This window comes from Chelonia mydas, chromosome 3, assembly GCF_015237465.2.
Source record: "Chelonia mydas isolate rCheMyd1 chromosome 3, rCheMyd1.pri.v2, whole genome shotgun sequence".
NCBI lineage: Eukaryota > Metazoa > Chordata > Testudines > Cheloniidae > Chelonia > Chelonia mydas.
The window spans coordinates 28,689,235-28,707,257 of record NC_057851.1 but is presented as its reverse complement, the minus strand read 5'-3'; the positions used below and the strand labels follow the sequence as shown (position 1 = coordinate 28,707,257).

General features: G+C 44.2%; 1 protein-coding gene across 3 annotated transcripts in view; it reads right to left on the bottom strand.

Moving 5' to 3' along the window:
• Positions 1-18,023, bottom strand: part of NOL10 (nucleolar protein 10) — a 93,873-nt gene that overhangs the window by 20,288 nt on the left and 55,562 nt on the right. For all 3 annotated transcript variants that reach the window (XM_037894060.2, XM_037894061.2, XM_037894062.2), the window contains one exon: positions 3,218-3,344. In XM_037894060.2, the coding sequence (XP_037749988.1) occupies positions 3,218-3,344 (127 nt within the window). The remainder of the gene's footprint in view (positions 1-3,217; positions 3,345-18,023) is intronic.

Genomic DNA, 18,023 nt, shown 5'->3' with positions numbered 1-18,023 from the left:
AAACTAAATTTTATAAACTTGATTGCTACTAGTCATAGAAGGGACTTAAACTTATACAGATGTATAGCTCCGAAAGACGCTACATCAATTGACATCTAATGGTACAAAACAGTAATACCTGTAAGTTCTAGGTGCAAGATGCTCCAATAAACCTGGTTTGTCAATCCTAGGTGAATTTGGTTTAGCTTCTGCAGGTTAATGAAAATCCCAAACTGCAGCTTAGTTGCTCAGAAGGGACATTCTGAACCCTCTCCAAGTTCACAGAAGAATGGTCTTTTGGTTAAGACACTGGACTAGGTCTTAGGCCATGTCTACACTACCACTTATGTTGGCAAAACTTATGTTGCTCAGGGGTGTGGAAAAAACAACAATCCTCAGTGACATACATTTTGCTAGCGTAAGTGGAAGTGTGCACAGTGCAACATAGCTGTCGCTACTCACTGGGGGTGGTTTAATTATGTCGACAGGACAGCTCTCTCTCGTCGGCATAGAACGGCTAAGTGGGAGATCTGACAGTGGCGCAGCTACATGGGTACAGCTGTGCCACTGTAAGCTCTGTAGGGTAGATACAGTCTTAGAGATCTGATTCTATTCCTGGGCCTACCACAAACTTTTTGTATTATGCTGGTCAAGTTGCTAAGATCATGTCTACACTACAAGCGCTATAGCAGCGTAGCTATGGCACTGTGGCTATGAGACTGTAACCCTGTAGTGTAGACAGAGACTACAGTGATAGAAGGGGTTTTTACCATAGCTGTAGGAACTCTACCTCCTCTAGCAATAGCAGGTATGTCACTGGAAGCATTCTTCTATACCCTAGCTGTGTGTACTCCAGGGATTAGGTTGGCATAGCTACAGGATTCAGGACTGGGGATTTTTCACAACCCTGAGCATTGTAGCTATGTCGACCTAAGTTTCCAGTGTAGACCAGACATTAGTTTGTGCCTCAGTTCCCCATCTGTTAAAAAAAAAGGGGGGGGGGGGAGGAGGGAGGAGGGATAATACCTGCCTATCTCCCAGTGATGTTATGAAGATAAAGCGTTATGGGTGGTGTATACATAAAAAAGCCCATAAAAATAAGTTTCCATTGACATCTGTATGAATTTCATTGTATAAAAGTCCAAAATATACTCCTTACTGAGGATACCATTTGCAAGTGGATTCCTTTATCAAGGTACTTACTATGGCCTCAGCACCACAGTATCTGAGCATCTCATAAGTATTTAAAAGTAGAAACAACTTCTCTTCCTTTCCTGTGTTTCTCATTGTGTGGCTAAGGGGTTCTCGCAACAAATTTTTTGGCGGCCTCACAGAGTGGCCACCAACTCTAGCTGGTGGCAGCACTGACGCTTTTTCCTAAAATACTTGATTAACTTCAGGAAAAAAAAATCCATAGCACATATACACATTCACATCACTGTAATTTATTTATGTAGGGGATTTTTTGCAGACTCAATAATAAAAATATTACAGTGAAAAGTGATATTTGTATGTTTGTTAATATCACTTTTCTCAGCAAGTCTCAGGACAAATTAAACCCTGGATTGGGGGCGGGTTGAGAGTCAGAGACAGAGGCAGTGGGGGACAAGGTGGGATGGATGTGGGCTGGGGAAGGCAGCGGAGGTCTGGGATGATGGAGGGGTGGATGCAGGGCCAGGAAGACAGTGGGGTCCAGGGGTGATGGGGGAGAGGGCATGGATGAGAGAGAGGAGGGTGGGTGGTGAGCCCTGCAGCTGCGCGACTGGAACTGGGGATAGGCACCTGCTGCTGCGCAGCTGGGAGTCAGTGACTGTGGCCAGAGCAGGAGCTGCATGGCAGAGGCAGGGCATTGGAGCAAAGTGCCAGTGCCCGCCACCACGTGGCCAGAGCCTGAGGCCGCGTGGTCGGATGTGGGGGTCAGTGCCCACCGCCACAAGGCGAAAGCCAGCACCCATTGCTGCGCACCTGGGACCGGGGATCGTCGCACACCCAGGGCCGGGGATTGGTGCCCAGAGCGATGCCTGCTGCCACGCAGCTGGCACTACAGGTCAGCACCCAGGGTCAGCGGCCAGGACTGGGGGTCGGAGCACGTGGCCGGGGATTGGTGCCCAGAGCCAGCAGCTGCTGCCAGGATCAGGGGTCGGGGCACTGGGCTGACGCCGCATGGCCGGAGATGGGGATTGGAGCCTGCCGCCGCGTGGCCAGGGGTTGGAGCCTGAACTGAAGCTCCATGGCCGAAGGCTGGGGATGCATGGCCAGAGTTGGCGGTCAGCGCCTGGAACCCTGCAGCTGGAGACGGGTATTGGCACCTAAAGCCCCATGCCTGGAGCCCTGGTCCACGCAGCGAGGCTCCCTAAGTCCCGCCACTGGAACCTGCCTCCCAAGCACCTCAGGGCTGAAGCCTGAGGCCTGGTCTACACTGTGGGGGAGGGAAGGAGGGTAGCTAAGTTTGTCTAAATTACGCAACTTCTGCTACAAAAATAGCGTAGCTGAAGTTGGCGTACTTAGAGCTACTTACCGTGGTGTCTTCACTGCGGTAAGTCTACTGCTGACGCTCTCCCGTTGACTCCGCCTTCGAGTCTCGCTTCGGTGGAGTACCGGAGTCGACGGGAGAGCGCTTGGCAGTCGATTTATTGCATCTTCACTAGATGCGATAAATCGACCCCCACTGGATCGATCACTCCTGAGGTAAGTGTAAACATGCCCTAAGTCTCATTGTGCCCCCCCAAGTAGAGAACTCATCGTGCTCCTGCAACATTGTGCACCACCTGGGCAGGGTTGCGCATCCAGGAGGAACAGGGAAGGAGCTGGGAAGGGACGATGCTTTGCCTCTCCCCCGCATCACCGCTCTTCCTGGCCGCAGGGGTGGCTGCATGCCGCCATCTGAGAAACGCTGGGCTAAAAGAACCTCAAAGCACTTCCTCAGACATACTAAATCACTGTACATCAACCTTCTCCTCAGGAGACAGGCTGTGAGCAAAGGTTCTAATTAAATTGACAAAGATTACCACCTATTAGGGCAATCAGGACTGGCATGTTAGAAACAGTGGCAAGAGTTAGGAAGAACTACTTTGAGTAACTTTCCAACAGTCCTTTTATTGCTATACAGCACACCCAAACTTCAGACCTGCAACATGCAGCAATGTGAGTGCTTTAAAACTGAACAAGGAAAAGAGGACAAGAAACACACACACATACACAAAAAGAAACGGTGGGGGGGAGGCCTCTTAAATTTTACCTAAATTTTCAAGGTCTTTTCTGGTAACAAATTTGTAATCATCATAAACTGTGCTCTCCGGATTCTCCTCCAGTTCTTCTGTCAAGTTGTCCAAGAATGAGCACCATCTTGGGGCAGGACCTAAAACCTGTAGGCATGTTAAGAAGAGTTCTGAATTTATACATACACTCAAAAGATAAAAGCACAGCCAGCTCCTCACATCTGCTGCTCTACTGCAGTATGAGAGTAAATAAACAACACTGAAGCCAAATATGCTTAGACATCATCTCGAGAGCACAGTCAAACCTACTGCTTGTAGTACAAACAGAAATAATCCTGTATACTCTTTGACAGCACTATTGTTACAATCTAGGTAATTTAATCTAAGTCAACAATTTAGAGGCTTCTAGTTTAATTGCTTCAAAATGTGACAAATTGAGCTGATTATATATTAAAAGCCAAACATGATGGATAGTTTTGAACTTACCTAATAATGCTAGAAATCAAACAAATCTTTTACACTCAGCTGGATCTTGAATTTATTAGCTCACTGGGCAATTATGTTAAATCCCATTTTGACCTGTTCATGTAATTAAGATGCCTGTGCGCATTTCACATACTTTCATTCGAGGAAAAGCACACTGTTGTGAGCTGGTAATTGGAAACATTTAAAAAATTTAAATACTCAGTGTGTGAGATTTGAACTTAGTTTTGCTAGACTATCAATGTACTTTCAAATTCATGCTTCCTCCTCCCAAAAAGCATGTATTGATTTTTTTTTTTTTTTTAACACCCCTCACTTTTTCCACTGCTGATACGAATCCCTCTCAATCTTGATGCATACAGTCACAGCCACTGTGCTGAGCCTATTATTTTAGTAGGCGTGCTAGCTCTGTGGAAAAAAGGTCAACATGAAGGTCCTCTCTCCAGGGGGAAAAGTGGAGAATCAATGGGAAGCTTGGGATGTAAGGGAGGTCACTAACTCCAGCAGAGTGGAACTTTTAATAATCCATTTTCTTTTTTGTTCCATCATTACTAATATGTGAAATGGGAGAAAAAAAGTCACAATAGATACGGCAGTGGATGCAGTTCAAAAGAATTTTTTAGGCAACATTTGATAATGAAATACATATAATTTGTTCTTAATGAGAAGACTGCATTACACCAATAAGGATCTCTCAAAGTCTATGGTGACAAGACACTCTGCTCCAATTAGAAAAGTGTAATTTCCCTTTTTAAAAATGTATTTTCTTCAAATAACTATAGTTGCCTTAAAATAGCAGTAGTGTATTCCACACCATAACATTCAAATTTATTCAACAACATTTAAACGCCCCTGATGCAATATTTCCTTCATCAAGAAAAATGTCGGGCAGATTTAGCAGGGTTTCCTCATTTTGTTTAATCTGCTCTATTAACTGGCTTTATGTATATCCTTTGCAGTTTAGAAATTTGCAGCACTATCTTTTAAAGTCATAAGAATAAGGTCAGACTGTGATCAAAGTTGGCAACCACAACAAACATGGCAACTGGAGATGTACACTGGCATCATTAACCATGCCATTCGTTTTACCCAGATTAGCTCTTTCCTCGGAAGATCACAATTAACTTGTCTCGGACAACAGATCAATAATCTGTTAATCAATAAGGTTGGATTAACCAAATCTCCATGGCTGTCTGAACAGCAGTAACCACTTGACTAACATGGGTAACATTCAGAAAAATCTTACAGTCATCATTCCTGTCAGACATTTTTTCCTCCTTTTAGATCTTAAACATCTCCAATTATATTTCCTGTTTTTTCTCTGCTTCAAAGCTAAATGAAAAGCTTTTAATAAAACTAGATTTCAGTCAACTGAGTACAAATGTTCCAGTCTTTCATGCTAATTCAAATGGTCACTGCTAAATGTTGCTTCATTACCATAGCTAAAAGAAAGGATTTTTCCTAGTCATATGTTTTGTGGTTACCTAAGTTCTTGTTTTGGACACAATTCTATTCACTTTTTTTCCCCCTATGTTACTGCTGAGAAATATTTTCTTTCATCATGATCTTAGTCTGTCTCCTGAAGAGTCTTTGAAATAAGTGGAGTTCTTAACTCATGTATATCTGAATCCCACAGAAAACTAGCTCTTCATAACATCTTGCTGTCACATTGCTTTAACAAATGCAAGGTTCCTGCTTGTCACTTGGACAACTTTTTAAAAAAATAGCTATCATCCATTGCTACCACACCACATCCTCAGGCTGTGTCCAACAAAATTTAAAAACTACAGATTTATCCATTAAAGCACAGGTTATTTCAGATGCACAGTGAGCTCCAAAGGACATCTTGAATACAGCAGAATCTCAGAGTTACAAACACCTCAGGTATAGAGGTTGTTCATAACTATGAAATGTTCGTAACTCTGAACAAAACGTTATGGTTGTTCTTTCAAAAGTTTACAACTGAACATTGACTTAATACAGCTTTGAAACTTTATGCAGAAGAAAAATGCTGCTTTTAACCATATTAATTTAAATGAAACAAGCACAGAAACAGTTTCTTTACCATGTCAAATCTTTTTTTTAAAGACTCTATTTTATCTAGTTTACATTTAACAGTACTGTATCTCTAAATACAGATATTCTTTTATTAGTTTTACCACTTTTGTTTCTCCCCTAAAGCCCTCTGAAACTGAATTCCTGCCCATCCTCCCTTTGTTTTATAGCATATGTTCCATTTTAATAAATTTACAGCAGTTTTATTTTCCTCTTTAACTGTTAATTCCTTTCCTCCTCTTACTTCCTCTCTCTGTTAAAACACATTACATTCCCCTCCCCTCTCTTCCAGCAACCACTCAAACAGCCTTGGCCTTTCCATCTCCACAGGGCCCTAGGCACCATTAGAGAGTTTCTATGCTTCTCCTATTCAGAGACAAATCCTCCTCGGCACAAACACATAGACTATCGATGGGTCAGCAAGTGTTCTGGGAGCTGAGAGGGTCTGACTGTCCAGTTCCCTATTACCAATGCCACAGCCAGGGGAACAGAGACTCCTTCCCCACCTGGGAGATCAGGCTTTGCACTGAGAGAGGTTAAGCGGGAGGACTGCCTAGACTAAGTGGTCAATATGCCTGCGAGCCAACATAGAGATACATAATTCTACAAAATCCAAATGGAGAAAAATGCATTGAAATTTGCAATTAGGTCAAGAACAGGATAGCTGATGCAACTGCAGATACACAAAGAAATGAAAACAATGTGATGAAACTAGACTCAAAGTAGAAAGTTCCCAGTTGTACAATATTAACAAATGACATTTCTAATCTGTTAAAATGCCAATTTTAATAAAGTTAGCAAATTGTAAATCACTGAGCCAGTACACGTTTAAATTCATTTTTTATTCGTGTTCTATATTTCTATAAACGTAGAAATTTCAAAATCACTAGCAATATTCGTCAAGAAGTGGAAGATTTTCAACGGCACAAAGGGAAGTTAGGCACCAAACTCCAAGTGAAAAATCAATGAGAGCCGGACACCTAAGTCTCCCCCCTACAGTCTAATATGGACAAAAATATCTAGCCATTACGTCTCTGATTCACCAGGCAAAGATGCAAAAATCAACAGACAGTGCCTAGTTTTCCTAGTCCACATTATAGTGTTTGGGCAAAGAATTCTATCAGCTTTTTCATTGTTAACACAAGACAAAATGTAATGGGTCCTCTATTACTGAAATGTTCTGAGATGTTCAACTGAGTTTTAAATATGCCTAAAACTTGTTCAAACACTAATTATAAAAGGGAAAAAATTTCTGGTGGGATTAACCTCCCCAAAAAGACTGTTACTGTAAATTACATTTTTTTTTTTTTAGATTTACTATTCTTTGTATTTTAAAGGGCAATTAAACTAACACCAAGAGAATGATATTGTAATACAAGAGCCTCATGTGGTACAGCTCTCATACAATGCAACTGTTAATCTATGTTGTTGTAGATGAATTTAAAGAAAGTGTATGAAATCCCTGCGGACCTCTCCTGATAATACCACGCTGTTGTCATCCCATTAACATTCCATTGAAGTTAATGAAATGTTAGGATATACCAGATATTATTTCAAAATAATAAGCACGTTCTTGCGAACCTGTATTTGGTACATTTGATATCAATTGAGCAGTTAAATGCTGTTTAATTAGTCAGTTCCACAGCTTCATTTGAACCATAGAAACAACAGAACCAATCCCAAAAGGTGCTGAACTCTCTAAACTCCTATTGATTTCACAAGGAAGTTGAGGGTGCTCAGTATCGCACATGATCAAGCCCTATGAGATAAACAGAATAAAGTTGACTTTAAGAAGGGGAGAGTACTATGTTAAGTATCAGTTTGATGCAGTTTATGAGCCCAATCCCATGCAACTGAAATTAACAAGAGTTTTCAAAGGAAGCAGAAGTTTCTATAAAAAGTTCTATTTTATCAAATGCCACATTATAGGACCCTAAAAAGAGTTTATAGTGGAATTACCAAATTGTAAATGGGATGCTAGAAATTGCAGTAAGTCTTCCCACGGCACAAAAAATATTTTGCACTATTTATCTACTGCAGTAAAAATATTAAAATATATATTTGCAAGCAGCAGAAATTGGATTTCCAAATGCAGTGATATAGTCTAAACTGCATTAAATTGCCTAGAAGGCAGAACACAAAACTAATTTGTAATGCTTCAAATTAACACTTCACATTTTACAAAACACACAAGGATATATGGGCTATCAAGTTATCAGTCAGTCAATCTTAGGATTCTTATTTTAGGTCAGTATTGATTAATGTGTAATCTTGTAAAACATCCATTTACTACTTTGTTATGGGTTCCACAGCAGATAGAGTGGCGGCTTTACGGGTGGGATTCAAAAGGGGGACTTCAGGTCTTAACTGCCACTACAGGCGCCTAACTAACCCCCCTTGCATTGCATAGGGAGCCTGGGTGCCTAACATGGAGTTGTGAATTCCACTTGGCAGCAGGGTGCCTAGACGGCAGGTGCTGCAATGCTCAGCCCACCCCACCCCCCAGTAATTCCCACCTCCGCTGCCTAGTTAACACCATATCACTGTGCATATAACTTGCATCTCCATTCTTCATATTAAATAAGCCTCTCTTTTAGGAGATTCCAAACTGGTTATTTACCTTGGAATGCAAGATCTCAGCCATGTGGCAAAACGGTATTAATGTATTTAAAAAATAAACAAAAACACAAATGCATCAGGTTTGAATAACTAGTTCAAACAACAAAGACAGCCTTTTACTACAGCTTGACTATGCAGTCAGACTGGTCTTGAACAGGCAACACACAAAATCATCTAATGGTGGTCTTCAAATTAAGGTGGAACAGAATTGTTCTTGGTTGGTCAGATTCTCCTTTACAGTAAGGTTATGTCTACACAGCAATGTAAGCCCAGGGTTCGAACTCAGGCTCAAGCCTAACCCCGCTCCATCATAAATTGTGCTAACCCAGGGATCGGACCCAGGGTCCCAGTACCCCTGGGGGTGGAGGGTCCACGCCTGAGTCAAGCTGGGACCCAGCGTTCAATCCCTATTGCTTTGCAGTGTTGGCACAGCCACAAACAAATGGCTACAGCAACCACACTTTGGGAGGGCACTAGGAAGTCTGGGATGGGGGGGAGGAGGGGACGGACGGACTCAGACCCACATAATGCAGCATTGATGCTGGAGTCCCAGGTTTCAACAATTCCAAACCTGGGGTTACAAGTGAGCATAGACAGACACTCAAGCTCTAAGTTAGACCCAGGCTCTGCTAACTTGAATTCTACTAACCCTGGGCTTACAGTGAAATACAGACATACCCTGTGGCCACTTTACATTGCTCTGGTAACACACAGGGGTCTTAAAATGGATGCAAAAGTAAGACACTCTCATGGCAAGGCCTCTTTACGCTTCCAGAATGTGGTTAAAAAGAGCCTTAGTATAAATGAAAACGTTGCCCATTATGTTTGGGGGACACATTGAGGAAATCTTTTTAAAACAGAAGGTCCTCTAATAAAGGTGGATTTTTGTACAGTTTTTACTGTGTATTTAGCCTGACAGACTAGAATAGTTATGAAAGGTATATATTCTTTAGACTCTGACGGTGCAAGTTCATATGCCCAGGCAGAGCCCCAGTGACTTCAACAGAGTCAATCCATGTATATGAGCTTACTGGATTAGGACTTACATGCAAAACTTGTCTAAATGTATCTATATTTTTAATTAACATTAAAAAATTACTTGTTAAATTTTCAGTAGGATGCACTTGTTAAAAAGGTTAAGTATGTCTAAATGGGCACATAATTACACTTGCACATGCTTTCAGGTTTCAGTAGTGCTGCTTAATTGCAGAGAGACTACAGCAAGCCTAAATGAGGGAGGAGAAACAAATGGGTGACCCTCAGGGTATGGGTGGCGATTTAAATGTGCAATTGCATTTTCATCATAATTAGTTCTCTAATTGCACAACCAAGTTTAGTCAATGCACTTGTATGAGTGATTAATTATGACTCACCTAAAGAGTACTATTTTTAATGTTTTCTTCTCTACTTCCTAACATTAGAGGTATCGATCTGAATGTGCAACAATTTTCCATCATCTGTATTGAAAAGGCAAGAGAAGGGAGAAGGCATTTTTACTTTAACACCGTTACTAGCCAAGAACAGATTTAAACAGGGAGGTAACATCCCGCTATCATGACCCTGGGGCAGTAGAGGGCACATGTAAAAAGACAGGCTGATCTTGGTGTGAAACAATGCACTGTGGAATATCAGAGGGAGGACTGAAATGTTAACACAAAATACAGACCACACAACCTCTCCCACACTAATTTAATTTTGAAATGAACTTAACCAACTTTCAACATGAATTATCCAATTTACATTAACTAGCCAGTTAATTCAGAAGAAGAATTGCATTGTGTGGACGCAGTCCACTTTAATTTATAAAATGGCAGTTAGTCTGAAATAAAACCAATATGCAAACAAGCCTTTAATGTTTCCAAGTTATATCTTTGACAGCATTGCTTTCTATTTCTTTTTAACTTTTTAGGCTGCAATTCATGGCATCGGTCTGACTTCAAGCACAAGAACAGCCTTCGTTCGCTACTTTGTTTAGTTGCAGTCTTAATGAAGGACAAAACAATCTTCTACTCATTTAGTGCAATGAGCCCGAACAGTTGGTCAAGGCATTCCTGTTTTCAGATACCATCAATGATCAGAAGGACTAGTCTTTTATTGATTTTCCATTAAATATTTTTCAACCATAGAATCATAGAATATCAGGGTTGGAAGGGACCTCAGGAGGTCATCTAGTCCAACCCCCTGCTCAAAGCAGGACCAATCCCCAATTAAATCATCCCAGCCAGGGCTTTGTCAAGCCTGACCTTAAAAACTTCTAAGGAAGGAGATTCTACCACCTCCCTAGGTAACGCATTCCAGTGTTTCACCACCCTCCTAGTGAAAAAGTTTTTCCTAATATCCAACCTAAACCTCCCCCACTGCAACTTGAGACCATTATGCCTTGTCTGTCCTCTTCTACCACTGAGAATAGTCTAGAACCATCCTCTCTGGAACCACCTCTCAGGAGTTGAAAGCAGCTATCAAATCCCCCCTCATTCTTCTCTTCCACAGACTAAACAATCCCAGTTCCCTCAGCCTCTCCTCATAAGTCATGTGTTCCAGACCCCTAATCATTTTTGTTGCCCTTCGCTGGACTCTCTCCAATTTATCCACATCCTTCTTGTAGTGTGGGGCCCAAAACTGGATACAGTACTCCAGATGAGGCCTCACCAATGTCGAATAGAGGGGAACGATCACGTCCTTCGATCTGCTCGCTATGCCCCTACTTATACATCCCAAAATGCCATTGGCCTTCTTGGCAACAAGGGCACACTGCTGACTCATATCCAGCTTCTCGTCCATTGTCACCCCTAGGTCCTTTTCCACAGAACTGCTGCCTAGCCATTCGGTCCCTAGTCTGTAGCGGTGCATTGGGTTCTTCCGTCCTAAGTGCGGGACCCTGCACTTATCCTTACTGAACCTCATCAGATTTCTTTTGGCCCAATCCTCCAATTTGTCTAGGTCCCTCTGTATCCTATCCCTGCCATCCAGCGTATCTACCACTCCTCCTAGTTTAGTATCATCCGCAAATTTGCTGAGAGTGCAATCCACACCATCCTCCAGATCATTTATGAAGATATTGAACAAAACCGGCCCCAGCACCGACCCCTGGGGCACTCCACTTGACACCGGCTGCCAACTAGACATGGAGCCATTGATCACTACCCGTTGAGCCCAACAATCTAGCCAACTTTCTACCCACCTTACAGTGCATTCATCCAGCCCATACTTCTTTAACTTGCTGACAAGAATTCCGTGGGAGACCATGTCAAAAGCTTTGCTAAAGTCAAGAAACAATATATCCACTGCTTTCCCTTTATCCACAGAACCAGTAATCTCATCATAGAAGGCGATTAGATTAGTCAGGCATGACCTTCCCTTGGTGAATCCATGCTGACTGTTCCTGATCACTTTCCTCTCATGTAAGTGCTTCAGGATTGATTCTTTGAGGACCTGCTCCATGATTTTTCCGGGGACTGAGGTGAGGCTGACTGGCCTGTAGTTCCCAGGATCCTCCTTCTTCCCTTTTTTAAAGATTGGCACTACATTAGCCTTTTTCCAGTCATCTGGGACTTCCCCCGTTCGCCACGAGTTTTCAAAGATAATGGCCAATGGCTCTGCAATCACAGCCGCCAATTCCTTTAGCACTCTCGGATGCAACTCATCTGGCCCCATGGACTTTTGCACGTCCAGCTTTTCTAAATAGTCCCTAACCACCTCTTTCTCCACTGAGGTCTGGCCATCTACTCCCAATGCTGTGATGCCCAGCGCAGCAGTCTGGGAGCTGACCTTGTTTGTGAAGACAGAGGCAAAAAAAGCATTGAGTACATTAGCTTTTTCCACATCCTCTGTCACTAGGTTGCCTCCCTCATTCAGTAAGGGGCCCACACTTTCCTTGGCTTTCTTCTTGTTACCAACATACCTGAAGAAACCCTTCTTGTTACTCTTGACATCTCTTGCTAGCTGCAGCTCCAGGTGCGATTTGGCCTCCTGATTTCATTCTTACATGCCCGAGCAATATTTTTATACTCTTCCCTGGTCATATGTCCAACCTTCCACTTCTTGTAAGCTTCTTTTTTATGTTTAAGATCCGCTAGGATTTCACCGTTAAGCCAAGCTGGTCGCCTGCCATATTTACTATTCTTTCGACTCATCGGGATGGTTTGTCCCTGTAACCTCAACAGGGATTCCTTGAAATACAGCCAGCTCTCCTGGACTCCTTTCCCCTTCATGTTAGTCCCCCAGGGGATCCTACCCATCCGTTCCCTGAGGGAGTCCAAGTCTGCTTTCCTGAAGTCCAGGATCCATATCCTGATGCTTACCTTTCTTCCCTGTGTCAGGATCCTGAACTCAACCAACTCATGGTCACTGCCCCCCAGATTCCCATCCATTTTTGCTTCCCCCACTAATTCTTCCCGGTTTGTGAGCAGCAAGTCAAGAAAAGCTCCCCCCCTAGTTGGCTCCTCTAGCACTTGCACCAGGAAATTGCCCCCTATGCTTTCCAAAAACTTCCTGGATTGTCTATGCACCGCTGTATTGCTCTCCCAGCAGATATCAGGAAAATTAAAGTCACCCATGAGAACCAGGGCGTGCGATCTAGTAGCTTCTGCGAGTTGCCGGAAGAAAGCCTCATCCACCTCATCCCCCTGGTCTGGTGGTCTATAGCAGACTCCCACCACTACATCACTCTTGTTGCTCACACTTCTAAACTTAATCCAGAGACACTCAGGTTTTTCTGCAGTTTCGTACCGGAGCTCTGAGCAGTCATACTGCTCCCTTACATACAGTGCAACTCCCCCACCCTTTCTGCCCTGTCTGTCCTTCCTGAACAGTTTATGACCATCCATGACAGTACTCCAGTCATGTGAGTTATCCCACCAAGTCTCTGTTATTCCAATCACGTCATAATTCCTTGACTTCACCAGGACCTCCAGTTCTCCATCTCATAATAATCTCTATAAATCCATCTCTCCCTATCTATGGTATAAATTATCAAAATCGCCATTCCAATCAAGAGTACCTCTGCAATCATATCATGATTGACCTCAAAACCCTGACACATCTGTGGTTCTAAATTCTCTGTCCTGCTACCCCATCTTTTTGGCACTGCTGAGTCAGGCTGCTCAGTAATTTTTACAAAAATCCAATAAAGTGTGAAATGTATGTTTCCATACTTCATTTATATTTACAGTGTAGAAGGAACCAGAGGCCCCAAGGGGTCCCAGTATGAGATATCTCCATCAAAGACACATAAGAAACTGTCCCTGTCCAAAAGAGCCTACAAGCTAAGAATCTTGTGGCTTTGTTAGCATATGTCTAACTGCATCTCATATATAGCCCAGATACAACACTTGTTACATTCATGCTCAGAATTTTGCAAAATCACACGGAGTAATAAAAATCAGATATCAACTGTAATTTGCTACCTTTGATTTCCGCAGGCTCGTCCCTGATTTCTCTCAAATATGCTCTTTCCAACTAAATCTCTAAAACCAGCTCGAACTCTGCAAACGGTTACTTTGGCAAGTACTCAAAATTAGTTTGAAGCAGCAACCTGCCTGAATAAGGGTTTGCGGGATTGGCCCCACGTCTCTCTCCCATAAATTTCTATTTTTTAACATCTCACATTCTCATCAGCCTCAATATCTGGGAGATTTAACACTATAACCATAATCACAGCTTCTCTTTAGTCAGCCAGGAGCATGCTGGAACGCAGTTTTAAACAAGAAATCAGTTGTGGGAACCCCACATTTCACTTTTTGCAGCATACTACTGGCAGCAATATTGGTTTTCAGCCCATGTGAGCTTAGGTCTGATGGTCCCACAACTTTCCCATTATAAACGAGAGAACAATTCCAAATTGGATCGATTTGGATCTCAATCCAATTATGTCCAGTGTGTCTTAGCAGCCCTTTTAGGTAGATTATTTGTAAATCATATGCAGGAAACGGAACCAAACTTACTCTTCAAGGAAATGGACCTGCTGTGCCTGCATACTCTATTTTCTTCGGCCTGGTCTACACTACGAGTTTAGGTCGAATTTAGCAGCGTTATCTCAATTTAACCCTGCACCCATCCATACGACGAAGCCCTTTTTTCGACCTAAACAGCTCTTAAAATCGATTTCTTTACTCCACCCCGATGAGGGGATTAGCGCTGAAATCGGCCTTGCTGGGTCCAATTTGGAGTACTGTGGATGCAATTTGACGGTATTGGCCTCCGGGAGCTATCCCAGAGTGCTCAGTTGTGACCGCTCTGGACAGCGCTCTCAACTCAGATGCACTGGCCAGGTAGACAGGAAAAGGCTTGCGAACTTTTGAATCTCATTTCCTGTTTGGCCAGCGTGGCGAACTCACCTGCACAGGTCACCATGCAGAACTCATCCTCACAGGAGACCATGCAGTCCCAGAATTGCCGAAGAGCTCCAGCATGGACCAAACAGGAGGTACGGGATCTGATCGCCGTATGGGGAGACGAATCCGTGCTGGCAGAACTCCGTTTGAAAAGACGAAATGCCAAAATATTTGAAAAAAATCTCCAATGGCATGAAGGACAGAGGCTACACCAGGGACCCGCAGCAGTGCCGCGTGAAAATTAAGGAGCTCAGGCAAGCCTACCACAAAACCAGAGAGGCAAATGGCCGCTTTGGTTCAGAGCCCCAGAGATGCCACTTCTATGATGAGCTGCATGCCATTCTAGGGGGTGCAGCCACCACTAACCCAACCCTGTGCTTTGACTCCGTCCAAGGAGTGGGAGGCAACATGGAAGCGGGTTTGGGGGGCAAGGAAAATGAGGAGGAGGAGGAGGTTGTAGATAGCTCACAGCAAGGAAGTGGAGAAACCGGTTTCCCCAACAGCCAGGATCTCTTTATCACCCTGGACCTGGACCCAGTACCCCCCAAACCCACCCAAGGCAGGCTTCCGGACCCTGAAGGCGGAGAAAGGACCTCTGGTGAGTGTACCTTTGTAAGTATTATACATGGTTTAAAAGCAAGTGTGTTTAATGATTAATTTGCCCTGGCATTCGCGGCCAGTACAGCTACTGGAAAAGTCTGTTAATGTGTACGGGGATGGAGTGGAAATCCTCCAGGGATATCTCCATAAAGCTCTCCTGGATGTACTCCCAAAGCCTTTGCAAAAGGTTTCTGGGGAGGGCAGCCTTATTCCGTCCACCATGGTAGGACACTTTACCACGCCAGAGCAGTAGCACGTAGTTGGGAATCATTGCAGAACAAAGCATTGCAGCGTATGGTCCCGGTGCTTGCCGGCATTCAAACAACATCCGTTCTTTATCTCTGTGTTACCCTCAGGAGAGTGACATCGTTCATGGTCACCTGGTTGAAATAGGGTGGTTTTATTAAGGGGACATTCAGAGGTGCCCGTTCCTGCTGGGCTGTTTGCTTATGGCTGAACAGAAATCTTCCCTGCTGTTAGCCATGTGGTGGGGAGAGGGGTGAAGCCATCATCCCAGAGAATTGTGTGTGTGTGTGTGGGGGGGGGGGGGGGGGGGGGGAAGCAGTTAGTTGGGTTTCTGCTGCACGTGAACTCAGAAACCGCAGCCCCTCCTTTTAAATTGCCAACCCATTTTAGATGGCCAACCCAACGGCTACTTCATATGGGAAATGAGGGCGCTGCTGTTTGAAGCCATTCCTACATGTTATGAAGGTTAAAGAAGCCAAAAGACTGTGGCTTACCATGGCTGCCTGCAAGCCGAATTCTGCTGCCCGGCCCTGCGTGTGATTTCTCACACCAAACCGGCATACCCTCAATAAGAGGCAAAATGCGACCTTGTAATGAAAGCACATGTGCTATGTAATGTTAACAGTAAGGTTTACCGTGAAAGGGTGTACCCATTGTTCTATAAAATGTGTCTTTTTAAACTACCACTCTCCCTTTTTTTTCCCCTCCACCAGCTGCATAAGTTTCTCCTTTCCAGAGGCTAGAGAAGATTAGAAGGCGAAAAAAACCGCACTCGTGATTAAATGTTCTCTGACCTCCTGCTGTCCTCCCACACTGACAGAGCACAGCAAATACGTGGAGGCAGACAATCTCAGAGTGCAGGAAAACACAATATGACTGCGAGGGGAGGTGGCGGGCTGAAGATGGTAGGTGGCGTCAGCTTGCTGAAAGAAGGCAGGAGTCAATGCTCAGGCTGTTGAAGGATCAAACTCATATGCTCCAGGGTATGGTTGAGCTGCAGGAAAGGCATCAGGAGCACAGACCGCCGCTACAGCCCCTGTGTAACCAACTGCCCTCCTCCCCAAGTTCCATAGCCTCCTCACCCAGATGCCCAAGAACGCGGTGGGGGGGCCTCCAGACACTCCACCCCAGAGGATTGCCCAAGCAACAGAAGGCTGGCATTCAATAAGTTTTAAAGTGCTGTATTACCTTGTCCTTCCCTCCTCCACCACCCCTCCCGGGCTACTTTGGCAGTTATCCCCCTATTTGTGTGATGAATAAATAAAGAATGCATGAATGTGAAGCAACAATGACTTTATTGCCTCTGCAAGTGGTGATCGAAGGGGGGAGGGGAGGTTTCCCATCAAGGAGAAACAAACAGAACTTTCACACCATAGTCTGGCAATTCCTGAAACTGGTTTTCAAAGCTTCTCTGATGCGCACCACGTCCTCCTGTACTCTTCTAACCGCCCTGGTGTCTGGCTGCGCATAATCAGTGGCCAGGCGATTTAACTCAACCTCCCACCCTGCCATAAACATCTCCCCCTTACTCTCTCAGATATTGTGGAGCGCACAGCAAGCAGTAATAACGATGGGAATACTGGTTTCGCTGAGGTCTAACCGAGTCAGTAAACTGCGCCAGCGTGCTTTTAAACGCCCAAATGCACATTCTACCACCATTCTGCACTTGCTCAGCCTGTAGTTGAACAGCTCCTGACTATTGTCCAGGCTGCCTGTGTATGGCTTCATGAGCCATGGCATTAAGGAGTAGGCTGGGTCCCTAAGGATAACTATAGGCATTTCAACATCCCCAAAACGGTTATTTTCTGGTCTGGGAAGAAAGTCCCTTGCTGCAGCTTTCGAAACAGACCAGAGTTCCTGAAGATGCGAGCGTCATGTACCTTTCCTGGCCATCCCACGTTGATGTTGGTGAAATGTTCCTTGTGATCCACCAGTGCTTGCAGCACCATTGAAAAGTACCCCTTTCGGTTTATGTACTCACTGCCTTGGTGCTCCAGTGTCAAGATAGGGATATGGGTTCTATCTATCACCCCACCACAGTTAGGGAATCCCATTGCAGCAAAGCCATCCACTATGACCTGCTCATTTCCCGGAGTCACTACTCTTGATATCAGCAGCTCAGTGACAGCATTGGCTACTTGGATCACAGTAGCCCCCACAGTAGATTTGCCCACTCCAAATTGATTCCTGACTGACCGGTAGCTGTCTGGCATTGGAAGCTTCCACAGGGCTATCGCCACTCGCTTCTCAACTGTGAGGGCTGCTCTCATCTTGGTATTATTGCACCTCAGGGCAGGGGAAAGCAAGTCACAAAGTTCCATGAAAGTGTCCTTACGCAAGCGAAAGTTTCGCAGCCATTGGGAATCGTCCCAGACCTGCAACACTATGCGATCCCACCAGTCTGTGCTTGTTTCCGTGGCCCAGAACCTGCCCAACTGACACCATGATGTGCACACTGCAGGGGCCCGTACTTTGTGAGAAGTATATGTCC